The sequence below is a fragment of the Artemia sp. Qi Xiang Cuo genome, chromosome 13, assembly GCF_049724085.1.
Source record: "Artemia sp. Qi Xiang Cuo chromosome 13, ASM4972408v1, whole genome shotgun sequence".
NCBI classification, from domain to species: Eukaryota; Metazoa; Arthropoda; class Branchiopoda; order Anostraca; family Artemiidae; genus Artemia; species Artemia sp. Qi Xiang Cuo.
The window spans coordinates 14,252,194-14,279,865 of NC_142806.1; the positions used below are offsets into that span (position 1 = coordinate 14,252,194).

Below are 27,672 nucleotides of genomic sequence, written 5' to 3' on the forward strand. Positions count from 1 at the left end.
ACGAAGTGCCCGGGTATGGAGAAAAAAACAACAAAAAAACAGCACATTGTACCCACATCGTTCTTTACTTAGGCCTATGATAGTTCAAAGATCTATGACAAGAACTCCTTTACGTATTGTCATTTCGTTAGAAATAGTTCAAAGGTCAGATAGGAAAAACTCCTGTGTCGACACATACCCCCCAGGGCCGGGGTAGGGGTTTTAAGTATTGCTCTGGGGGCATATATGGTTCTTATGGAAGGTATGCTCGTATAAACTTCAGAGAGGGCTCATTTGAATGGAAATTAAAAGTTGTAGTTCATTTTCTCAGAGTGAAAAAGGATCGGAGGGCAACTAGCCCCTCCCGCCTTCTACGCCTTTGGGTGTATCGGATGGACAAACCCATTCGATAAAAATTTCAGGTGACCATTTTGTTAAAAATAGTTCAACCATCAGATATTAAAAATCCGGGTTGAAACAACCCCCCAGGGCCCAGGGACTGGCGTTGAAAGTTATACTTTGGCGATATATATGGTTTTTATAGAAGGGATGCTCGTATAAACTTCAGAGAGGGCTCATTTGATTGAAAATATAAAGTTCTAGTTCACTTTGAAAGAGTCAAAAGAGACCGAAGCTTAATCTAGTCCCCCCATGCCCCTTTGCCCCAAACCCATCCGATAAAGATTTTGAGATAGCAATTTTATTAAAAATAGTCCGAACATCAGATAATAAAAAGTCCGAGTCTGACACAAATCCATTTTTTCACTTTGATATTGTTACTTTGATATCAGTTTTGATACTTTGATGAATATTTGATTATTATTTTTTTAAAGTTTGATTTTGAAATAAGAAATTTTTAAAAACTTGAAATTTTTTGCAATAAAAATATAACAGAAATCACTTAAAAAAAAACTTTCCGAAAAATGCTTTTTTAAAATAAAAGTAAATACCATTTTAAACTTAATCTCAGCAGATACAAATACCTTTTAAAATTCAAATTCAAAACGACCAGAAATTACTATTAAAGAATAAATGAAACCCAAAACGAACAGAAATCAAATAAACAATAATAGTATGCTTGATAATGACTTTCAAGTTGACCCTTATTTAATTAGAATAATTTCGTCTTTCCTCTCTAACAGAACGCAAGTCGTGAACTACCTGAATGTATATTCTGATCCCCTCCCAATTTATAATGGTGTGCCCCAAGGAACCCTCTTAGGTCCAATTTTATTTCTTACAATGATAAACAACCTTGGTGTTTATTTCCCGGATAGATGGAAATTCGTTGATGATCTAACTGTCTTAGAGACATGTTCCAAAAATTCTAAAAGCAACCCAATGTACATCTTGGAATCAATATCAGCCGAAGCTCTTACTGATGATATGAAAGTCAACCCTTTAAGTCAACTGTTCTTACTATTAATTTCCTTAAAACTCCTCCTTCTTTCTCCTGTCCAATCCCCCCTGAAATGTCCGTTACCACTATGAAATTACTGGGTGTTACCATCTCAAGCAACTTAAAATGGGATTGTCATATTAATGATATCTTACAACGTGCAAATGCCGTATTTTCCCTCCTTAAACTCCTTCAGAAATTTAAACGCCCTAAATCGCACTGTTTGAGGATTTTCTTTTCATTTGTACGCCCAACCCTTGAGTACGCCTGTCCTGTTCGGCATCCTGGCATTTCCATTAAATTGTCGGACAGAATAGAGGCAGTACAAAAAAGGTGCCTAAGAACTATCTTCAATGAGGGTAAAGTACCTTATATTTCCCTTCTTAGGAGAGCTAATCTTGTCACCCTTAAGAAAAGAAGAACAAAAATTACCTTGAGTTTTTCTAACAAAGGCCTTCATAACCATCGAACAACTCCCCTTTTTCCTTGTCAATATTCACCCCTTCAACCCCGCCTCCCACGTTCTATGTCAACAAAAATCCCCCTTCTTGCCCCAATAAGAGTTTGCACTGAAAGATATAGAAGAACTTTTATCCCTTACATAGTTGACATTTTCAACCACTGCATCTCCCCTGCCCCTCCCCCCCCCCCCCCTCACTCACTCTTTACCTCATAGTTATTAATTTTAATGCCCATTTTGCAAATTTGGAGGTTTTATATTTATGTTTGTTAGCCACCAACTAACTTATGTTTTTGTTTTTACCTTATCCCCTTGTTAATTTTACGAGTTTTTTTTTTGGGGGGGGGGGGCATTTTTGCTGACGACATTGGCCTTATAATTTTATGAGTTTACTTTTTTTTCGTTTTTAATGTTTTACGTATTTTACATTGACCCTTTTATAATTTTCTGTTGTTGTTTGATTGTTTGTTTTTGTAGTTCTTTTTTCGCTGTATTTGACGCTAAAGTGATAGCCATTTTTCAGCAATAAATCTTATCTTATCTTAATACAACAAGCAATAATATAAATGTATAAATAGATCTTAAAGCAAGTTATGCTTAGATTGAATATGAAAATCAAGCTTGAAACGAAAAAAAAATATTTTCCTATTGAAGTATAAATGAAACTTAAAACGAAAATTACTTAAACGACCAAACAATGCAAGCAGACATACAATAGCTATTACAGTAAATTAATAAATAAATCTTAACACCAGTGAAACTTGAATTCGATATGCACATAAAGCTTGAAATGAACAAAAATCACCACAAACAAGAATTTTGGTATGACCCCCTTCTCTCACTGTAAAATTCTGAAACCTACCGCGTCATTGGCGCTTTACTGAAAACTATATGCGTCTTGAACAGTCTTGGAAAGTATTAACAAAATCAAATTGAATATTTGATGTATAATGATATTAATTGTTGAAAGATCCATCAGTTCAAGAATTTATTTCACTGTAATTGTATTTTTATATTCAATACTGTAAGAACTGGAAAAGAAAATATGTGTAATATTATCCGTTTTCAGTTAAGCCCCAATGACTCAGTAGGTTTTTGGTTTTTATTTACAGTTAGGAAAGGAGGCAGTATCCAAGCACTTGTTTGTACGAAAACTATATTCGTCTTTAACAACCTTAAAAAAAGCTAATAAATTAAACTGAATATTTGATATATAATAATAATAATTGCTGAAAGTTCATCAGTTCAAAATGTTACTATAATTTTAATGTTTATTTTCAATATTAAGTACAAAAGAAAATATTTGTCATAAAATTGGTTTTCATGGCGCTTCACTTCACAATTTTACCGACTTATTTTTTATACCGAGTGAACGAACAATTGGGGGGGGGGGTTATAACATGGATTTTAATAAATATTTATGTAAATATAAATATATGTTTAAACATCTCTATATAAGCATAAATTTTAAGACATATATATTAAAATAACAATAGGGAAAAAAGCTCTAAAATTGATCTGAACACGTTAATCATAAACTAAAAATACTACACCTAAACCCTCCGATACTTTAAGCTTTTTCTCCCCCTTCTATGAAAACTCTTTCTTATGTGTTCAATTCAGTCCCCATGAGTTCTGGCAAGCCTTCCCCCCTCTCGGTTCTTTATAAACCTTAAACTGCGAAAAAAAACAGATATAAGGGTATGACAACAAGATTTTAATTCATTTCTATTTTTGCGCGGTGTAATGAAGCTAAGAAAAAAAAAATGCTAAACCCCCGCAACTACCAGATATGAATATTTTCAAAGTTGTATTGAAGTATATTATTCAGATCCTCTATAGAATTTGCAAGGTCAAGAATATTCAAATTCATATCTATTAAAATAGTGCAAGTTCATAAAAGGGTGCTTTTACAGACATTTGCAAGCTTCTAAGTTTGGCCTATCATGTTTTAATGACTAATTGATGCCACTTTGTATATATATTTGCTAAACTTCTAAGTTTGGCCCTATCATGTTTAAGTGACTAGTAGATGCCACTTTGTATATATATTGGCCTAGATTCTAAGTTTTGCCCTATCATTATCCAATGAGTAGTTGATTACTATTTTTATATATCTTGGCCAAGCTACTTAGTTTGGCCCTATCATGTTCTAATGACTAGTAGATGCCACTTTGTATATATATTGGCCAAGCTAATAAGTTTGGCCCTATCATGTTTTAATGACTAGTAGATGCCACTTTGTATATATATTGGCTAAACTTCTAAGTTTGGCCCTATCATGTTTTAATAGCTGCGTTTTTTTCGAAGTTCCGTGTTTCATGGTTCATGTTCCAAGTTTCATGTTCTAGCCCAAAAACGCAGTTTTTGTCGCTTTCGTGTTCTCTCTCCATGTTCCTGGTTGAACGTCTAAAAACGCATTTTAGGAAAAGTGGCAAAATATTCAAAACTGTGGAAACATGTGGAAAAATTCTGAGCTTTTTACTTGCCTGTTTTCTTGTACACATATGTTTCACCTTGTCCTCTATTCAAAAACACATATTCAGCAGGATCTATGTCCATTTTCTTCCCTTCGTTCTTATCCTTTCTTTTGTCATCTACAGATAACTTTTTTCTATCTGGATAGGGACCAATCGAACACGGAACACGCACAAAGAGCAAATTCCAAGTTTGAGGAAACAGACAGTCGAACAGGCAACATGATGTTTCGTGTTTCGCAAAAAAACGAAGTTTTGTTAAAACATGCTGTTACGTGTTTTGTCGAAAACTCAAAATTTTCAAAACACGATTAAACCACGGAACCAACCACCCAAAAAAAACGCCACTAATGAGTAATAGATGACTCTTTTTATAGAGATAGTCCAAGCTTAGAAGTAGTTTGGCCTATCATGTTCCAGTTAGTAGTAGATGACACTTTTTATATATATTGGCTGAAATTAGGTACTCTTCATAGATATGAGGTAATAGAACTTGATTTTGTTAAGAAAGGGAGAAAATTTGAAGAATTCATAGATCTTTCCTTTCCTATCATTAACACAGTGTTTTTTAAAGGATTTCCACATGTAATTTTTTTAGTTGGAGGAAGGAAGGTCTATGCTCCAGACGCATCAAAAGGGACTGTTCCTTCCCAGGTCTTCAAAAATACCTTCTTGTTATTTTTTTTTATTGAAAACTAGCTTTTCGTAATCTTTATTGAGAAAAAACAACAGCAAAATGGCCCCTCCTTGCATTTTGAAAATTTTAATGCTGGATCCCCTCCCCCTCATTTCCGTTATTCGATGCCCAGGATTTTCTCACTTGCTTCTATAAATTCCTCACCGGGTTAATGTCTTATGTGTACTGATTAAATTAAAGGGAATGAAAATATGATTTGAAAAAAAATATCCATTTATCACAGGGGGATCATCATCTCACCGTAGGCTCTGCATTGAAGATAGGGCTCCTTTTATTGTTCATTAAGTTAATTCAATGAATATCTGTTATATTGAAATACCTTTGTGAAGCTATTAATATAAATAACTTTGTTTTGTTTCTTTTCAGGCATAATTAAGTCTATAACTTTCACAGCCCTTAGATACAACGAAAAATGGTGGCCTTTTGATAGAACTCTACCTGTCACATTAAACTTGGTCCTCTTTGTAATAAGCAGTTCATTAACATTGTTCCATTTTTTGGCTTCATTGGCCCTTGGACCTGGTTATGTTCCTCCTCAATGGAAACCAGTAAGTTTTTAATTTCTCTATTAATGTTAACTGGGCCAAAGGGCCAAAAAACATTGGCCCTTTATTGGAGGTTTAACGTACGGAGGTCACCACTTTTAAAGGCAAAAATGGCGCAAAGAGTTGCTATGCCACATACTGGAGGGGGAGATCCCTCGTCGGCCCAGAATAGTGGGATTTCCGCGGTTACTCCAACGGTTCCGCATTTACTAGCGCGATTAGATAGTCCAGGGCCACATTTCAAAGCCGAGGGTTACCGATAATATTTTTGACTATCTCTTTAGACTCAACCTAGGCTGAAAAGTTAAAAGAGTACATAGTATAAGAAAAAGTCTTACTGTATTCAATTCTCGCTATACAAGAACTGATTTTAAAAAGGACACTTTCTTCCAGCCCGCTCCGCTAGCCGCGTGTCTGCGACGGGGTATGGGGTGGTGATGAATTTTTCTAGCCAATCCTAGGACTTACTAACTTACTGGTCAACCTCCCTAACTGCGCAATTTCTTACCTCGTGGTCTATTAAGCGACTACGCAATTAAGAGGACCCAAAATGGCGTCACAAAATAAAAGGAAAATTAATAATTATTACTCGGGGAAGGAAAACAATTAAGGGGTCAAAAGAAAGGAATCTGGGAGGGACATTTATCTGAGCAAACTGGGACCAAGGGTTCTAACACATCCCTCCTAAGATAAATGGCCCGCATCCCCGGTGGATTGGCTGGAAACTCAGACATAAAATAAATAACATTAAACTAAAAATCACTAAACTTGTATCTTCTCTCTTCCACCAGTGTCTGTACTTCCACCAGTGTCTGTACTTCCACCGCTTTCCTCAGGATTCGTCGTCATCCCCACGTCTCTATTGTAGAACCACCATGGTCTAGATTGTCTAACATCTATATTTGGTCTCGAAAATCGAAGTCCCCAAGAGTGGTAGAGATTCTATGTGCACGTCGCAATCCAACACAAAAATTTTCTTGTGCCCACGAATTCACAGGTCAGAGGAACTGAGAGTTGGTTCCATACCCTTCTGATAATTCCGGACAGAATACCAAATTGGATACGTAAGACTTTTAATCTTCAACTGTAGGAACAACCCCAAATCTCGGTAAAAAAGTAAATTGCCGCTTGGCATAATTTCAAATAGTCTAAGGCCGAAAATACAAAGGCCTGTGAAAACGAAAGGAGTTCAGGAAAATGAAGTAAGAATCTGAGCGAACCTTGAATCACTTTTTTCTGGGTCTTGTCCCCTAAAATAATTTAATGAATAATGCTTGGCGATGAGGGATGAAGATGAAATTGAAGACTGGAAAGACAACATTTCAGTAAAGGGATCACAACTTGTCCGCCAGTTGTGCATTGAGGAAAAGGGCAATATTTCACGTCCTCCCGCAGGGGATCTTCTTCAAGGAATTCCTCCCCCTCATAAAGGAACAAACCCTCTTTTGAGTTGATCAGACCAATATCAGATTCCTTCTCAAATTTCTTCGATCCAACCCAAAATTCAGTACCTTTCAATCTTTCCGTAACCCGTTGTTGACAAGTCAATTCTATGTCAGGATTATCTTAATTAGTTTCTCTTAATTTGTCATGGGTCTTCTCCTCCCATTAAGTTTTTCCGTTTTATTGTAATTTTGCAATTTTCACTGTGGGTCTAGGACCTCTTTGTCCCCCCCTATTATTTATTTTAGCTAGGCACAGCCTAGATAATTTTTTATTTTTCGCCACTGCAGGCTGAATCTCAAAATTTTTTCTCTTTTTTACACTCCTCTTTTCATCTCTACTTTTCTCAATTTTTTCGTTCGCGCAAAATAAAAAATAATTCTTAAATCTGATTTGGACTCCAGTGTCCACCATCTTTGACTGCATCACTTCATTGTAGCTCCGTTTAATATCTCTTTTCTCTCTTTTACCTCTCTTTATTTTTACCGCAGAAACAAATATTTCGTCATCAAATGGGAATTGAACTCCGACATTTGGTTCTTCATATTCTACTAAAATTTCTCGAACTTTCCGAGGAAAAGCGCGTACAATAAATTTCGTCCCCTTTTTTTCTGGTACAATCAGCGCTTCATTCTGGCCTGTACTTGTTAGCGTCTCATATTCATTAAAAGTGTTTTCAAATTTTCCATTTTCTGGAAATTTTCCCGAAAAATCATTCTCGCGCGTATTATTTCAATATTCTTTGGTCTTTTTACTTCTGCATCCCATTTTTGTGAATTATCAACATTTTGACCTCGCGTATCAAGTATTTCGTTTTTCCGACAGGGTGGCGTAGCCTCCCAATTTGTTTTATGGGCCGGTACACCTTTCCCCGTAGGCAACAAGGTATTGTGTTTTTCCGTCTTAGTGTAATTTTGTAATTTTCCCACTGTTAAAGAAGTCGCTTTTAAGGATAGGAGATTTCCGATTTCTCCAAAGTCTTCTCCTACTAAAACATTCACTACTAGCATAGGTACTAAGCCTACTCTTATCGTTTTTCTCTGGACCGTACCGTACTTCTTTACAATTTCTATTCTTTCCCAAGCAGACGGGCATTAGTGCTTATCTCCATAATAACATAATGTTGTAATATAATTTTTATGGTCTATTTCTGTCTTTTTAATTAGGTCCTTTCGCACAAAAGTTTGCTCACTCCCTGAGTCAATTACCATTTCGGTCAATTTTCCGTTTAATTTTCCTTCTATTTTATGTGATTTCACAAACTCGTCAATATTTCCTTGATTATGTGCTATAGCCCAATTCGTTCTTTTATAGGTTACTTTCTCATCTTTATTATGGCAGTTTTTAGAAAAAGGCTCCGACAAATAAATTTTTACCAGATTATCATCATTTTGACTATCAAGCATTTCTTTTTTCCGATAAGGCTGCGCAGCCTGCGCAGCGCAGCCATTTGTTTTATGGGCCGGTCCACCTTAAGTATCATGTTTTCCCGTAAAAGTGTTTAATGTCTGGTAATTTTCATTTTCTCTTGATTGATTCTTAGACAAATTATTATGGCTATCTGACATCCTAGAAGTTAGTTGTGATAAAATCTCACTTTCTGGAATTCCCCAGCGGGCTTCTACTTGACATCTTATGGTTCTTTTAAACTCTTTGTGATATCTGTATTCTGTCTCTCTAGCTATTTTGTCATTCTCCTTTTTTCGTTCTCTGGCTATTCTATCAGCCTCTTCCTTTCGTTCTCTGGCTATTCTATGAGCCTCTTCCTTTAGTTCTCTGGCTATTCTATCAGCCTCTTCCTTTTGTTCTCTGGCTATTCTATCAGCCTCTTCCTTTTGTTCTCTATCTACACTAATATTCTCTTCTCTCTGCTCTCTAGCTATCTTCTTTTTATCTATTTCTTGTCTATCTTTTGCAATTTTTTACATATGGGCCTGATGAAGTATTTCATTGGCTTGACTATCTTTTTCAATTTGATCTATCTCATCCTGTAATTTTTTCAAATACTCTAATTGCTTTCTGGATATTCTCTCTTTCTCTCTTTCTATTATGTCTTTCTCTCTTTCTTTTCTGTTTCACTCTCTATCTATTTTCGTTCTCTGGCTATCCTCTCTTTCTCCATGAAATTTAATAAATTCATTGACATTCCTTTACGGGCTTCAATTTTTTCCATACGAGCCTGATGATATATTTCATTGGCTTGTCTATCTTTTTCAATTTTGTCCATATGGGCCTGATGAAGTATTTCATTGGCTTGACTATCTTTTTCAATTGTATCTATCTCATCCTGTAATTTTTTCAAATACTCTAGGTGCTTTCTAGCTATTCTCTCTTTCTATTCTATCTTGCTCTCTTTCTTTTCTATCTCTCTCTCTTTCTATCTCTTTTCGTTCTCTGTCCGTATTGTCTCTTTCTTTATAGGCTACTCTAGTCCTTCCGTCCTCTTTTCTATTCTTTCTAATTTCATCTTTCTCAGCCTGCATTTTTTTCTTATATTCTCGGAACTCTCTCTCTAAGGCCTCCATATTAGCCTTTTTTTCTATTCTCCTACTTTTTCTATGGTCTTCACTCACCCTTTTCGGTCTTGAGTTAATCTCATCTCTATCCGACATAATTTCAAATTCCGTTAACTTCAAATTACCTCTTCAGTCTAAATTAAAATTCTTTTATCCATGTAACTTCCGGTCTCTCGTGAAAAATTGCTTTGACACACAGCAATTTTAGCCTTATATTTTAGAATACTAATTAGTTGCGCGGTATATTGATTCCTAAATTTTTCAATTATGATCTCACAAGGCACAGTCCAAAATAGATCTTGATAATTCTATTAATTGATTCTGTATTTTTTTCTCTTTATATGTAACCACAATAGGCTACTATCACCATGTAGGCTAACTCGACTAATCTCTTCGAAAACGCGGAATTCTTTTATTATCAACGCTGTTAAGTATTCCTGTTCTTGCTGCCACCACTTATTGGATGGGTGGGGGATTAGGGGGGTCACCACTTTTAAAGGCAAAAATGGCGGAAAGAGTGCTATGCCACTTACTGGAGGGGGAGATCCCTCGTCGGCCCAGAATAGTGTAATTTTCGCGGTTACTCCAACGGTTCCGTATCTACTAGTGTGATCGGATGGTCCAGGGCCACTTTTAACAGCCAAGGGTTACCGATAAGATTTCTAACTATCTCTTTAGACTCGACCTAGGCTGAAAAGTTAAAAGAGTACATAGTATAAGAAAAAGTCTTACTGTATTCAATTCTCGCTATACAAGAACTGATTTTAAAAAGGACACTTTCTTCCAGCCCGCTCCGCTAGCCGCGTGTCTGCGACGGGGTATGGGGTGGTGATGAATTTTTCGAGCCAATCCTAGGACTTACTAACTTACTGGTCAACCTCCCTAACTGCGCAATTTCTTACCTCGTGGTCTATTAAGCGACTACGCAATTAAGAGGACCCAAAATGGCGTCACAAAATAAAAGGAAAATTAATAATTATTACTCGGGGAAGGAAAATAATTAAGGGGTCAAAAGAAACGAATCTGGGAGGGACATTTATCTGAACGAACTGGGACCAAGGGTTCCAACACCCTTGGACCTGGTTATTTTCCTCCACAATGGAAACCAGTAAGTTTTTAATTTCTCTATGAATGTTAACTGGGCCAAAGGGCCAAAAAACATTGGCCCATGGACCTGGTTATGTTCCTCCATAATGGAAACCAGTAAGTTTTTAATTTCTCTATGAATGTTAACTGGGCCAAAGGGCTAAAAAACATTGGCCCTTGGACCTGGTTATGTTCCTCCACAATTGAAACCAGTTTTTAATTTCTTTATGAATGTTAACTGTTTACGGAAATTGTACATATATAGATGGAAGATGCCTAGTGTTCTCTCCCCGGCTTACTCCCTACCTTTTTTCGATTTGAGAATGCTAGTTGTCTAGAATTGTCAACCTTATGTGGCACACATTTATAACAAGGTTTTATTGAAGAAAAATACCGGACTACAACCCACACACTTGTTTTGGATGCCTGAAAAATATAATTAAGTCCACGTGACTATAAACAAACAGGCAAGAACGCTTGTCGAAGCAGATATTTATATACTGTATTTCACTATTAAAATCATAATAAGGGAAAACCCATCTTTAGTTAAAAAGTAACGAAAAACAGCCAAATTACATAAAAATTATGAAACTTTTTTAAACCATTAGGTTTTTAGAGGTTCGGGTCTAAAGCGATAACTCCAAGTAATTTCGTCCAACTCACGTGGAAACAAGAACGAGACCTCCTAATGTCTGAAAAAAAGTTATTCACAATTAGCTAGTACATTTAATGACGGACGCCTTTCGATTTTAACTCTTGAGTAATTTTGCCCAGCGCTAATGGAAATATGAATGAGACCTCCATATGCCTTAATGAAACCCCTAAAATATGGACCACTCTGAGTAGTTCTGCCCAACCCTCATAGAAGTACGGATCAAACCTATAAAATTATCCAACACAGGTAATCATGGATACATTTTGAATTTAGCTCTGAGTAACTATGCCCTATTCTTATAGAAGTATCAATTAAATGTTTGTGTGTAACTCTGTGTGAAGCTCTGAGTAACAATGCACTATTTTTTTAAAAGTGTGAAGTGAATGATCGTTTTTAACTCTTTGTGAATCTCTTATTATGAATTCACAAGTGTTATAAAGGTGTGAAGTAAATTATTGTTATTAACTCTTTGTGAAGCTCGTATTTTGTATGACGAATTCTTATAAAGGTGTCAAGTAAATTACCGTGTTTAAATCTTTATGAAGCTCTTAGTATCTATGCCCAATTTTTATAAAAGTGTGAATTAAATGTTTGTGCGTAACTATGTGTGAAGCTCTGAGTAAGTATGCCCTATTCTTATAGAAGTATCAATTAAATTTTCGTGTTTAACTCTGTGTGAAGATCTGAGTAACTCTGCCCAATTCTTATAGAAGTATGAATTAAATGTTCGTTTGTAACTATGTGTGAAGCTCTGAGTAACTATGCCCTATTCTTATAGATGTGTGAATTAAATGTTTGTGTGTAACTATTTTTGAAGCTCTGAGTAACTATGCCCTATTCTTATAAAAGTGTGAATTAAATGTCTGTGTTTAACTATGTTTGAAGCTCTGAGGAACTATGCCCAATTGTTATAAAAGTGTGAAGTAACTGTCTGTTTTTAACTATGTTTGAATCTCAGATTAAGTATGCCCAATTGTTATAAAAGTATCAAGTAAATTTTTTTTTTTAACTCTTTTTGAATCTCTGAGTAACTATTACCAATTCTTATAGAAGTATGAATTAAATGTTTGTGTGTAACTATGTGTGAAGCTCTTAGTAACTATGCCCTATTCTTATAGAAGTATGAATTAAATGTTTGTATGAGAGAAATTTTCATACTATCGATGTAAACCTTGAATAAACCACCTTAAATTTTATCATAGACTTTATGATATTTAACTCTGAGTTTTCTCTCCAACTCTTATAGAACTTCATTAAATAGTGTTATTTTGAGAGTGAAAGAAATTTGTTCAAGAAGCATGCCTATCTTTCAACAGAATAATTGGGGGAGGGCAAGGTATATACCATAATCTATCTGTATGTGGGGAGGTCACAACCCTTAAGATTTGTCACCTTTGACACTTTCTTTGGAATAAATTGGCAGTTTTTGCCTTTAAAGGCACAGGCAAGCGACTCAATCTGAATCTTCAAATTTACCTTCATTGACATTTATTTTTTCTTATAGAAAATTTCGAGTAGCTATTATTTCGTTCTCTATAATTTCCTTGAAAAAAAAACCTTTTGATATCCTTTAAGTTTGAGGCCTCCCTTCCTTGTTCCACAATTTATGTGTAAGTTTATGACTTATCAACTGATTATTCAATAATTGTGTAAATTGACAATCACACGTGAATTGCAATCTTTTTCTTTCGCGTTGTCAGATTCTTCGAGTTGAGCAGCGGAAAACCAGGAATATGGAATGGATTCTGACGTTCCTTGTCTCTAAGATTGGTTGGAAGCGCACTGTTTTTGGGAAATATGTAAACTTTTCTCTGATCTCCTATCCCCTAGGCTTGAAACTATGCACGAGGGAGGTGCCACAGTATTTTGATACGGAAGCCGCAAACCCCATTAATAGGCAACTCTGACTTCAACCTCTTAATTGCTTATTCAACTACAGGTGCTATAACTACAATATGGTCAAATGAACACTGAGGCCTATTTAGCAACTCTTCAAGATCAGACTCAAATTTGTAACTGAAGCAGGAGTTTTGATGAGAAGAACTCAGCTGTACAATAATTATACCGTCCAGCATCAGCTACATCACAAGGAGAAATGGATGGGGAGCAATCAGGCTTATGAAGCACCTTCCAGAGAAAACTTCTATCCAAACTAACCTGAAAATGAAATTTTCTGATGAAAATTCTGAAATGGGACGCCTCAGATGCCTTGCTAATTCTCAGAAATTTTGATGAAAATTCTGGAATGAGACGCCTCAGAAGCATTGGGGGAGGGTAGGGGTGGGGTTAAGTATAGCGGGTTGCATGCAAAATTTGTTAAATATGGTTATCTTGCATATTATGAAGAAAGAATGATTAACCTAACTGCTCTTCTTGGGTGTGTTGCTTCTGAGTTGTTTTCTGATGAAAATTCTGAAATGAGACGCCTCAGATGCCTTGCTAATTCTCAGAAATTTTGATGAAAATTCGTAAATGAGACGCCTCAGAAGCATTGGGGGAGGGGTGGGTTGGGGTTAAGTATAGCGGGTTATTATATATTTATATATATATTTCTGAAAATGAAATTTTCTGATGAAAATTTTGAAATGAGACGCCTCAGATGCCTTGCTAATTCTCAGAAATTCTGCAAACTTTCTTTTAGTATGTAAGCGAACATAATTAATGGCGCTACTACGAGGCTGGCCACATTGATTCCACAAGCTCAGCCAAAATTTTGAAGAAGCACAAGCTTTTAACGATTGTGTTGTTATCAGACCATTTTTGAACGAGTCATACAAAATCGTCTGTCAGGCAGTGCAGCCTTTTCGGCACACAGGAGAGCGTAACAAACTTTCATACAGTAAACATCTAAGAAGAGGCGCTTTTCAAAAATTGAAATAGCAGGCTTATTCATCAGTGACAGAAATTTCGAAGGAATTTTACCTAGAATATTTTCAGATACTTGAATGTAAATGTTAGTATTAATGCTTTTCGAATTCTTAAAAGTCACAGGCGAAAGAGTAAGCTGAAAGGGAGGAGATCAATGAGAAGTTGAAACCAGGAAGAGAGAAGTCGCAAGAGATAAATGATCGGAAAGCTGGTAATCAAATAGGAAATAAACAGGAATTTAGCGAATGCTTTGCTATAAAATGGTCAATATTTGAAGCTGAAAATGACGAATGACCATATGTAAAATCACAGTTTGTGTTTCAACTGCCGGATCATCCCCAAAAATCTCCGAAAGTAAAGTAGCACGAACTCAAGAATTTGAATCAATCATTTACAGATCGCAGTTAAAATCAACAAAGACAACACAAGGCAAAGACAGCGAACGAGCCCTGAGAAGGTATTCAGCTAACTTGTCACACGCTATTGCAAAAAATTGATTCGAATTATCATCCCCGTAACCAGAGGTAAATACATATTTATAACTGGAAAATATTGAATTCGAACTGCAAGAAAATATTCAGAAGCATCAAATAGACTTGACCTAAGATTAGCCGACACAAAAGTTACTATTGTCTACCTCGAGACTTTTTTCATTTTTGCTTTTACGGAATAATCAAACAGCTCGTGGTAACGAACTGTAAGTAAGGAGCGACATGGTTCAATAGTAACTGAGACTTGAAGAAACGGAATTTTGAAATCGACAGATTTATCAAAAGTACCGGCTTATTAGGCTGGTTCGAAATATATAAAATTCATTAAGTTTATTTTTACCCATCGAAGGCTACGAGCCTGAGACAATTTGTTTGATTTTCGAAAAAATCAGAGGAAACGCCCCTAAAATTCTAGGAATCTTAATGCAATATTTTTTCAGCCTATCAGAGAACCCTACTGTAGAGGATTCAAGATCTCATCTTCACAAATGTGAAACTTTAAATTTTTTGCCAAAATAAAGGTCACGGATGACGTGTTTATTTGTTTATTTTTTTTATTTTTTTTTGTTTTTTAGGGATGATTGTATCGACCCAGTGGTCCTATAATATCAGGAGTGGGCTTATTCGAACGGAAAACCAAAGTTCTAGGGTCCTTTTTAAGTGACCAAAAAGATTAGAGGACAGCTAGCCCCCCTCTCACACCCTTTTTCGCCAAAGTAGTTCGATAGTAATTTTGAGATAGCCATTTTGTTCAGCATTTTTCAAAAGCTCAATAACTATGCCTTTAGAGATAACACGACCTCCCACAGCTCCTGGGGAAAGGTCTTTACGTTATGAAATTGGCCCATTGTTTACGTATAGTATGTGTTATTGGTGAGTATGAATACATCTTTCGGGTGGGGGGGGTGAATTTTCTATATATATATATATATATATATATATATATATATATATATATATATATATATATATATATATATATATATATATATATATATATATATATATATATATATATATATATATATATATATATATATATATAAAATAAAATATATATCCATATATAAATATATATAAAATATATATAAGCTAACGCTTGTTCAGAAGTATTTACCCTCTTAAAATTAACACTTATAATAACATAATAAAGAGAAAGAAGAGAAAAAAAAGAGAAAAAGAAGAAAGAAAGAAAAAAAGAAGAAAAAATGAAAATCCTACACTTACTCAGCTCCTGGTCGCAATAACCAAAAATCAATACTTCACATACTCCAAAACTTCCCGCCGCCATCCCATAAATAATAAATAAACGAAAAAAAAAAATATATAGGAAAAACGGGTTCCGGGCAAACCTGAGAGTGACTCAACTATACCACCCTTTAAACAAATTCATACAAATTCATACCTATGGAGACAAAGGGTTTTAAGGTCCCGACGGAATTCACATAGATTCGCTGAACTTTTTAAAGAAACAGGCAAATTATTCCTGACAACTGGCCCCACATGACGTATTGAAAATAGCGATCTAGTACTAGTAACTTGAGGTGTCCGTATATCTCTAGCATGACGAGTAGGATAATTGTGTACATCATCACCAGAAATAAATAAATTTAAAAAACACTTGGGAACCAAATTAGAAAAATACTTAAACATAAAGAACCCATGGTAAAATTTCCCAAGACCTGACACAGGGATAATATTTAACTGTACATATTGGGATCTAACCGAGGTTCTCCGATTATCTCAGGACAACACTCGCAGTGCCATATTTTGTATCACACGTAACTGCTGCAAATGCACTGAAAATGTGCTAGATCATATACTCACGCAATATACTAAATACGGGTGAACTAACAAAAAATAAATCAATCTCAAAATAGATTCATGGAAAATATTTTTTAATTTTCTCATCATTCCAACATTTCTTGCAATCTTACTACTAATAAAAGAAACATGGTTTTTAAAACTAAGGCATTCATCCACAATAACACCAAGGTATCGTATAGTATTTGTACGCTTAATTACATAATTCTCCATTTGCAAATCCAGAACCCAAGGGTAAAAATTTGATGATCTACCATATATAATAAAACCTCATTTACTATGGTTTAACAAAAGCTTATTCACTCTCATCCACTTATCTATACCTAACATACCTCTTCTCATTATCTCTATTAAATCAGATTCAGTCTTTGCTGCGGCAGTAAAATGGGTATCATCTGCAAAACTAGGAATAATCACCCTACAATTAGAATGTGCACTATCTAACAAATCCAAAATAGAAAATCGTAAGTCGTTAATATAAACCAAGAATAAAAGCAGACCTAAAACAGAACCCTGTGGAACACCATATTCAACCATTCTTTCACCAGACCTCACATTAGAAATTTCAACGCACTGGGTCCTACCTCTCAAAAAAGTTTCAAATAACTTCAACGCATTTCCTCTAATTCCACAATTTTCTAGCTTCATAATTAAAATTTCATGGTCAATTGAATCGAACGCTTTAACAATATCTAAAAAAATAGACGCCACCTTAAACCCTTGGTCCAAAGCATCATGCACAAACGTCGTCAAAAATAAAACTGCCTGTTCGGTAGACATCCCCTTACGAAAACCAAACTGATTAGAATGGAAAAAGGAAATATTCTCCAAAAACTCAGATACCCTAGAATTAATAAGTTTTTCTACTAGCCTAGATATAACAGAAAGGAGGGATATTGGTCAATAATGATTCACATTTTTCCTATCACCCCCTTTAAATAAAGGTATTACTCTGGCACTTTTAAGACACTCTGGATATATACCACATTTAAAACTAGCATTAACCAGGTACAAAATTTGTTGCGATATCACAGGAAAAATTGACTTAAAAACCTTTGTTGTAATAAAGTCTGACCCGGATGTACTGTTTCGCATACCTTTTACCACATCACACAATTCTTTTTCAGTAACCGGTCGCAAGTACATAGAAACGTCACTACTTTCAGGCAAAAACTGAGTAGATTTTACTATCACTTGCACCATCACTTGCAAGCTGCTGAACAGACGACGCTAACCGGCCCCCTACACTAGAAAAGTGCTCACACATACGTTAAGTAGTTTGGCGAATATTTTCACCATCAACAAGACTACTAACAATTTCAGGCTTATTCGGTTTAATAACAGAATTTATAACATTCCAAGTCTTTCTCGGGTTACCCCCCGCATTTTTAAAACCATCACTCAGGTAATCTAACTTAGCTTTACGAAGTATACTATTCAACTTATTACTATACGCTTTATAAATATTTACATCGCTAATAGGCCTACTATTACTTAATGCGGACTTTTTATACAATTCTAGCTGTCGCCTAGCTAGAGAAACTAGAATACTCTTCGTAACCCAAGGCTTCTTCGGCGAATCAAAATACTTACGTTTCTTCCTAACTTGACTACAAGCAACTACCGTATCCTTAATCATCGAATACCAAAGTGTAAATTTATCATTCACATCCATATCATTGCTATATAAAAAATCACAATTTTTTCCTCCAAGCTCATTTTTTAACTTCGGTACATTAATAACAGGAAAACAAGTTTTCGGTACTTCAGAACGCTCTGATCTTGGCCGGTTCAAAAGAGAAGGAATAGATACCAACAGACCGAAATGATCCGAAACGTCGTTTACAATAACACTCGCACTACTATATTCAGTATTTAAGCAAACGTTATCAATCAACGCAGCATAATCATGGCTCACTCTTGTACATATATTAATAAAAGACTGTAGTCCATAGCCTAGCATAGTGTTTAGAAACTCCCTAGCTCTAAGGTTACTATTCACAGTTCTTAAATCCAAGTTAAAATCATCACAAATAAAACAAGGTCTAGTAGAAATTGGTAACTTATCCAATTGCTCTTCTAAAAGTGAGCTAAACTCATCTATATTATACAAAGGGGGTCTATAAACGACAATCATAAAACACTTAAAATTAAGACACTGCAATTCTAACACCATACTTTCAAACACAATTTCTCGATTAAATCTTATATCATCTCTCACCTTGACCTCAAAATCATTACGCACGTAAATTGCTAAACCGACCTGTTGATGCATCTCTCTATTTTTGATATACAGCTTATAATTACCAATCTCTAACAGAGAAGAACTATGGTTCTTCAACCAAGTTTCGGTTAAAGCTAAAAAATGAGGGGTTGATTGCAGACATAACTCATTCAGAAACTGGTATGAACTTTCAATCCCTTGACAATTTAAATGAAAAATATTAAACTCATTTTGACAGCTAATAGAACTCAAATCACACAGAAACTTATAACGGGAATCAGGATTAACCTCATGAAACTCACCCACATCAAAACCTCTGTGAAGTACCCCTCCCCCCGACTTGTGTAATTTCATCGAATTACTCTCAAGAAAACCTAGCCGTTCCCTAACTAAACTTGACATTCAAAATAATTAATCCAAATGGATGGAAGGCAGAATTTTTGACTGCGAAAAAATAGTAACCTGACCATACCATGAGTGAAACGACCAAGAACCGAGAAAATCTAGACCTTATTGCTCACATATAATTCGGGAAAATTGGCATTCTGGAATATTCTTGCCAAAAAAAGATCTAAATTGATCAGAAGTTTGAGAAAATTCGTTAAGAGTCTATTAAATTCGGTCATAAATTCAAAAATTCGCTAATTCGTTAAGAGAATTATTGCAGCTTTGATTTTGGCTCACCGTACATGAATAATTAAAACGAAATTCGCATATTAATTTTCCTTTTTTCTGCTAATTGGCTTTCTCGAAATTTTGTTCTGACGTAACTCACGAATTAACTTACGTAACGAATTTCTATATTCGTGTGTTTTTATTACGTATATTAGGGAGTTCGCTCTCTGGTCAATACCTCGCTCTTTACGCTTAAGTTCGAATTTTGTTCGAATCACAAACCCCTGAATCACACAGGCCGGTTAATTGGAATAGATAGCTCTTTTGAAAGTACTAAAAAAAACTTTAGCGTAAAGAGCGAGGTATTGACTAGGGAGCGAACCCCCTCATATACGTAATAATTTCGGTTCGTTTTAAATTTAATGTTGCTTTTTACTTTCAGTTGAAAAAAACTTCTTTTTTTATTTAATCTTTGATCGTTTTTTAAATAATGCTGGGAAATTTGGCGCCCCCTTCATAGAAATGTCCCTTCCCCCAAGGAAATATCCTGCATGGAAAGATCTTCCCCCTTAACCCATACTTTGACCCCGAACCCCCACTAGAAAAAAATTCCTCCTGAAAACGCCTGTATACTTCCCAATAACCAATACTATGGTAAACAATGGGCAAAGTTATAACTTGCAGCCCTTCCCCCGGGAAATGTGGGGGATTCAGTCATCCTCAAAGACATATTAATTACATTTTCGTCTATGCTGAACAAAATGGTTATCTCAAAATTTTGATTGGGTGACTTCGGGAAAAAAATAGCGTGGAATGGGGCCAAGTTGCCCTCCAATTTTTCGGTCACTCTAAAAGGGCACTAGAGCATTTAATTTCCGTTTAAATGATTCCTCTCACAATATTTTAGGACTACTGTATCGGTACGATCACCCCTGGGAAAACAAAAAGAACAAATAAACATGCAACCGTGATCTTTCTTCTGGCAAAAAATACAAAATTCCACATTTTCGCAGATAGGAGCTTGAAACCACTATAGTAGGGTTCTCTGATACGCTGAATCTGATGGTGTGATTTTCATTAAAGTTCTATAACTGCTAAGGGTTGTTTCCTCCTTTTTTCGAAAATAATGCGAATTTTCTCAGGCGCGTAACTGTTGATGGGTAAGACTAAACTTGATAAAACTTATATATGTATGAAATCAGCATAAAAATCTGATTCTTCTGATGTATCTACTGGTATCAAAATTTCGTTTTTTAGAGTTTTGGTTACTATTGATCCGGGTCGCTCTTTACTTACAGTTCGTTACCACGAACTGTTTGAAAGTGGCATATACAAGTTAGTTTTTAGGCAAGAGTTTATTCTTTATTATTACATTTTCTTTAAAATGAACCATTGAACAACTCTCTACGATGTTTCAGTGCCAAGCTATCTGTGGAAAAGAAAAGAGAAAAAATTGCCGTATAGGCAGATTGCAGTAGTAGCTGCCTTTTTTCTGGATTTTCTAGCCAATATATTTCTTTTGCTGTTCAAGCCAAGGGATGGCAAGTTTCCCAAATAGGGGTTTCGGCAAAATCGGTTTTAATAGGACACTTTTTGTTTTGATCTGATCTGGGAGTTATGGGTTATTTGTATTTCTTAACATTGGACGTGATCGTCTCTTACTAGGTTGTTAGCTACCGCTGCAACCTGGATGTTTTAATATATTCTATATGGTCAAGTGGTTAGGATAGCTTGACCTCACCTAGTTGTCCTGAGTTCGATTCCTGGTATGGGAAGTTTTACCTATGATAATTTCTGCAGCAAGCAATGCAGCCATCGCAGCAAGCAAGGCAGCAAGCAATGAAGCCACAGCAGATACCGCACCAACATTCCAAGGCCCAGCATATTAACAATATTAGCACTGGCACACCAATTACCACACTTATTACCAAACCAGCAATGTAATATCCTCGATACTCAGAATAGCAGACATGGGATCGGTAGCAACTGACCGGATCAAACCTCGTCATATCTACTGAATTTGTTTGAATAGGTAACTCTGTCAACTTTAATCCTTCATTGTTTTTATGAAAGGCTCTTTCTTTTAACTCATTGAAATTTGATGTATTCCACGTATTATTGATATATAATCCAGAATATTTTGGTAGTATATATTCATCTTTTTCACTCGAGTCTTTGGTTTTGTCTCCATCATGATCGGACTGCCTAATCTGATTTTTATCCTCTATATCTTCATCTTTTTCACTCGAGTCTTTGGTTTTGTCTCCATCCTGATCAGACTTCCTACTCTGATTTTCATCCTCTACACATTCATCTTTTTCACTCGAGTCATTGGTTTTGTCTCCATCCTGATCGGACTTCCTAATCTGATTCTTATCCTCTACATCTTCATCTTTTTCACTTGAGTCTTTGGTTTCGTCTCCATCATGATCGGACTGCCTACTCTGATTTTTATCTTCAATATCTTCATCTTTTATATAAGAGTCATTGTTTTCATTTCGTTTTTGGTCAAATTGAGGGTGATTCATACCTGCAGCTGTCGTATCTGCATGATCGGACTGCTTCGTCAGATCTTTATCCTCCATACCCTCATCTTTTTTATTTGAGTCATTGTTTTCGTCTCCATCGCGATCGGATTGCCATGTCTGATTTTCACTCTCTAAATCCTTATCTATTTTATTTGAGTCATTATTTTCATCTCTATCTTGTTCTGACTGCTTTGCCGCTTTTGCCTCAAATTGAAGTTTATTTGTACCTGCAGACGTTGGATCAATTTTCACTGCAATGTTTCGATTAGTTATACCTGTAGCTGTTTCATCAGTTGCAATTGCAGTTGCTTGAATAGTTCTATTTGCAATAGGTCTCATTTCAGAATTTCTAAAGTATATAATATAAAAGAGTACGATGATTTTAGCACAATTCATTTAAGCTTAACCCTGCATATTTTTTTTATGGTATAACGAGTCAATTGAAGCAAAAGGAAAACAAATCTAATTTTAAAATTTTTAGGTATTTTGCTGATTCGAATTACAAAATTAAAATTGTTGCTCAGACACCATAAACATTTTTGCAGTTTGTAGTTATATAAAAAAAAAATATTTAAAATTTTCAGGAATTATTCTAGTTTCAGTTGAAAAATCAGATTTTATACTCCCCCCCCCCCCAAAAAAAAACAATATTACTGTATTTTACATAACTGTGTCTGCATGTTTCATATAATTGTAAAAGTTCTTTGTAAAAATAATGATTTTATACAGGCATTTTGTAGGAGTGCATTAAAATATAGGAATTTATTGGAAATAGGTGAGTCCGAACCCTGCTTTGGGCTAGAGTTCGTTCTTTATTATATTCATAAGCAAAAGTTGTAACTGTACTGATCCTTTATATTTATTTATTGTAATTTCTGTTCGTTTTGGGTTTCATTTATTTATCGATGCTGATTTGTGGTAGTTTCAAGCTTGGTAGATTATTTGATTTTATTTTTGTTCATTTTTTGTTTAATGGAGTTCTTTACTTTTTTTTGAAAAACTTATTTTGTGGAAAAAGTTTTTTTAATTAATTTCTGTTCGTTTTATATTGACATAGTCTTTTGAGGGAATAAGATAATAATAATTTAAATCTTCTCGTTTTTTAAGACTTTATAGTTTGGCCTGCTATTTGTATGCTGGAGAAAAATTTTCAGCAATTTTTAACAACACACACCCTTTTGAAAATCTGGACACAAATAATACTGTTTAATTTAGTTTCATACCTCCTTTAGTTAACCTGAACTGGAAAACTTGATAGCATTTGAAATAAATATCTGTTTACTTTCTTTGATAGCTAGGATACACTTACGCTATTTTGAATTGGTTAAATTTTAAGAGCAGAAGTAGCCCCGAAAGTTTGAACATAATACCCTCAGTCGTTCTTGGGATACTGCTGAGAAGCCTTATTGGGAATTAGCATTATCACAGTGCATTTTGATTTAATCTTAAGGCAACATTTAGTTTTTAAACATAATGGGCAAATGGGAGGGTGGGCGTGGGAGGGTAGGAGTGGAAGGGGGATTAGTTGCCCTCCAATCACTTTCGATTATTAAAAAGGGCATCAGCCCTTTCTATTTTCAATCGAATGAGCCCTTTTCGAATTTCCCACGACAACTCCTTCGATACGAAATGCCCTGGTCCAAACAACAACAACAACAAAAAAATAATACATTATACCCACATCGATCTTTAGTATAAAAATGTCAAGCCTTCCAATCAATTCCAATCGAAAGAGCCCTTTTGGAAACGACAACGCTTTCTATAAACATCTTATATGCCCCCAGGACATAAATTACAGCCCTTACCCTAAGCTCTGTTAGGGTGGTTGTCATCCTCTAAGACCAAATTTCCAGAACTTTCAACTACTTTAAACAAAATGGCTATCTTAAAATATTCATTGGATGTGTTTGGGGAAATGGTGGGCGTGAGAGGGGCGGTAGTCGCTCTCCAATCACTTTCGACTATTAAAAATGGTCCTAGCCCTTTCAATTTCCAATAATTTGAGCCCTTTTGAAGTTTCTACGACAAAACTGTCAATAAAAAACATACATGTCCCCAGGGCATAACTTACAACCCTTGCCCACAGTGCTGGGAGGGAGGTGTCATTCTCAAAGATCTAATTTCCAGAACTTTCTACTACGTTGAACAAAATGGCTATCTGAAAATTTCGGTTGGATGTGTTTGGAGGAATGGTGGGCGTGAGAGGGGCGTTAGCTACCCTCCCATCACTTTCGACTATTACAAAGGGCACTAGCCCTCTCAATTTCGAATTGAATGCGCCCCTTTTGAAGTTTTATGACAACTCTTTCTATAAAAAGCCTATATGCCCCCAGGGCAGAACTTATAACCTTTGCCCTGGGAGCACTGGGGGGGGGGAGGTATCATCCTTAAATACATAATTTCCAGAACTTTCAACTACATTGAAAAAATGGCTATCTCTAAACTTTGATTGAATGTTTTTGGGGAAGTAGTGGGCGTAAGAGGGGGTTAATTACTCTTCACTCATTTTCGACTATTAAAAAGGGTAATTTCTATTTCCAATTAAATGAGCCCTTTTTCTATAATGAGCGAAATTTCTATAACAACTTTCTATATAAATTTTATATGCCGCCAGTGCATAAATTACAACTATTGCACTGAGGGCTCTGAGGGGCTTATCATCCTAAAAGACCTAATTTCAAGAACTTTCAACTACGTTGAACAAAACGGATATCTCAAAATATTGATTGGATGTGTTTGGGAAAAAGTGGGCGTGAGAGGAGTGTTAGTCGCTCTTCAATCACTTTCAACTATTAAAAAAGGCACTAGTCCTTTCAATTTCCAATTGAATGAGCCCTTTTGAAGTTTCTACGCTTTCAGTAAAAACCTTATATGCTCCCAGGGCATAACTTACAACCTTTGCCCTGAGGGCTGTGGGGAGGGTTTGTCATCCTTAATGAAGGTACTAACCATTTTGGCTATCTAAAATATTGATATGTGTTTGGAGAAAAGATGGGCGTGAGAGGGGGGTTAGCAGCCTTCAAATCACTTTCGACTATAAAAAACGGCACTAGCCCTTTGAATTTCCAATCGACTGAGCCCTTTTTCAAGTTTCTACGACAAAGGTTTCAATAAAAACCTTATATGCACCCAGCGCATAACTTATAACCCTTGCCCTGAAGACTGTGGGGGGAGTGTGCTGCTTAAAGGTATAATTTCCTGAACTTTGAACTGCGTGGAACAAAATGGCTATCTTAAAATCTTTATTGGATGTGTTTGGGGAAATGGTGGGCGTGGAGGGGTGTTAGTTGCCTTCCAATCACTTTTGACTATTAAAAAGGGCACTAGCCCTTTGAATTTCCAATCCAATGAGCCTTTTTTGAAGTTTCTACGACAACGCCTTCTATAAAAAGCCTTATATGCCCCCAGGGGTAACTTAAAACCCTTGCCCTGAGGGTTTTGGGGGAGTGACCTCCTCAAAACATATCTTTTATCTTGAAACCAACTACTGTGAACAAAATGGCTATCTCAAAATTTTGTCTGGATGTGTTTGGGGGAATGAGGGGCTTGGGGGGGGGGGTAGTTGCCCTCCAATCACTTTCGACTATTAAAAAAGGTACTAGCCATTCCAATTTCCAATCGAATGAGCCCATTTTCGAAGTTTTTACGACAACTCCTTCGATACGGAGTGCCCAGCTGAAAAAAAAAACACATTTTACCCACATCGTTCTTTACTTAGGCAGCGCTAGCGCGCTGCCTATGATTTTAAAATAACTATCGTATTCCTCTTTTTTAGAAACCCGGACTACAAACAGAAAAAAGCATATGGCTTTTTCTTAGTTGGAATAGTAAGACACGATCCTCTGTATGGCACCATATCCCAGATAAGCAACATTTCAAAGGTTGCTTCTATTATTTTATTTTATTATTTTATTTATTATTTTATTTTTAGTCACTATGCGCTGTAGTTTTTTCTTTACTAGGTTTGTTGAAACTTACATAGGCTAGTCCCCATTTCTAATGATGAATCCATTATGTTTGTCTTATATTATTTTGTCGAAAGATAAGCACGTGTAAATATTGCATTTACTTATTACTTCATATATGGTCACTACCTACGATTATGACGTCATTCATCAAGATTGGCCTTAAGAATTCAGTTATTGTGGAAAAATTGATTATATTTAAAAAAAATAATTACAAATGGTAGTAGATCTAATAGTTTACTATAAAGTATTAAAAAAATGAAAAGATTTAAAGTATTATTTTCTATTTCCCTGAAAAGACTATGTCAATATAAAACGAACAGAAATTAATGAAAAAAAAAATTCCACAAAATAAGTTTTTCAAAGAAAAGTAAAGAACTTCATTAAACCAAAAATGAGCGAAAATCAAATCAAATAATCTACCAAACTTGAAACTACCACAAATCAGCATCGATAAATAAATGAAACCCAAAACGAACAGAAATTACAGTAAATAACCGAGTCAAACTCAAAACGAGCAGAAATTAACTTGAGTAGGGCTAAAAAACCCTTTGTCTTCCCAAGGCCCGAACATAATTTGCACTTTCTGAAAAAAATACAAATGAATATGCATTGTCAGTTTAATATACATATACTGATATTTAGTAATCAAAATGTTAATATTATTTGTTTATTAAAGTTATAAAAGTAAAAACATTTATATTTTTTCAGTAAAGTGCAAATTGTATTCTAGCCTTGGGAAAGCATAGGGGTTTTTAGCCCTACTCATGTTATTTCTGCTCGGTTGTAGTTTGACTCGGTTGTTTATTGGAATTTCTGTTCGTTTTGGGTTTCATTTATTTATCGATGCTGATTTGTGGTAGTTTCAAGCTTGGTAGATTATTTGATTTTATTTATGCTTATTTTTTGTTTAATGAAGTTCTTTACTTTTCTTTGAAAAATTTATTTTGTGGAAAAAGTTTTTTTATTAATCACCTTGAGAAGGTTACTGTTTAAAATATGTTGAAAAGCTACAAAGGGATTGATTTTTCTCGTACAACGATATATGACGTAATAAGTGAATGTAATATTTATACACGTTGATCTTTCAACAATTTTTTTTGTTCTCAGATCAGATTCGCTAAAGATATTATGTAAGCTGCAAAAAAAATTATGGCATCCTAGAAATAATTTAAATCTTTCATTTCAAACTAGAAATATACCTTAATATTTTAAATTAGTTTATTTTTTGTTAAGTTTTAACTAACCGACGCGGGATTTAATGTTTATTTCCACACAAAGAGCGTAGAGCGAGGTGTTGAGGAGGGGACAGCCCCTTTCATATACGGAATAATTTCTGTTCGTTTTAAGTTTTAATGTCGCTCCTTACTTTCAGTTAAAAAAACTTGTTTTTTTTTTAGTTTATTTCTGAATGTTTTTGAATTATTGCAGCTTTGATTTTGGCTCACTGTACATGAATAATTAAAACGAAATTCGTATATTAATTTTCCTTTTTTCTGCTAATTGGCTTTCTCGAAATTTTGTTCTGACGTAACTCACGAATTAACTTACGTAACGAATTTCTATATTCGTATGTTTTTATTACGTATATTAGGGATTTCCCCCCTAGTCAATACCTCGCTATTTACGCTAAAGTTCGAATTCTGTTCGAATCACAAACCCCTGAATCACAAAGGCCTGTTAATTAGAATAAATAGCTCTTTTGATAGTACTAAAAAAAACTTTAGCGTAAAGAGCGAGGTATTGATTAGGGAGTGAAAGTAGTATAGCTATAACAGTTACAAGCGGACAGTCCCCCCATACAGCTATAACAGTTTCAAGCGCACAGTCCCCCCATATAGCTATAACACTTTCAAGCGCACAGTCCCACCATATATCTATAATGATAAGTAGCGCACAG

The 27,672-nt window shown here is 35.3% G+C and overlaps 1 protein-coding gene across 1 annotated transcript in view; it reads left to right on the forward strand.

Annotated features, from left to right (window-relative positions):
- Window positions 1-27,672, forward strand: part of LOC148944991 (palmitoyltransferase ZDHHC6-like) — a 104,988-nt gene that overhangs the window by 34,563 nt on the left and 42,753 nt on the right. Inside the window, exon 2 of the mRNA XM_089099628.1 lies at window positions 5,379-5,560. Within this exon, the coding sequence (XP_088955754.1) occupies window positions 5,379-5,560 (182 nt within the window). The remainder of the gene's footprint in view (window positions 1-5,378; window positions 5,561-27,672) is intronic.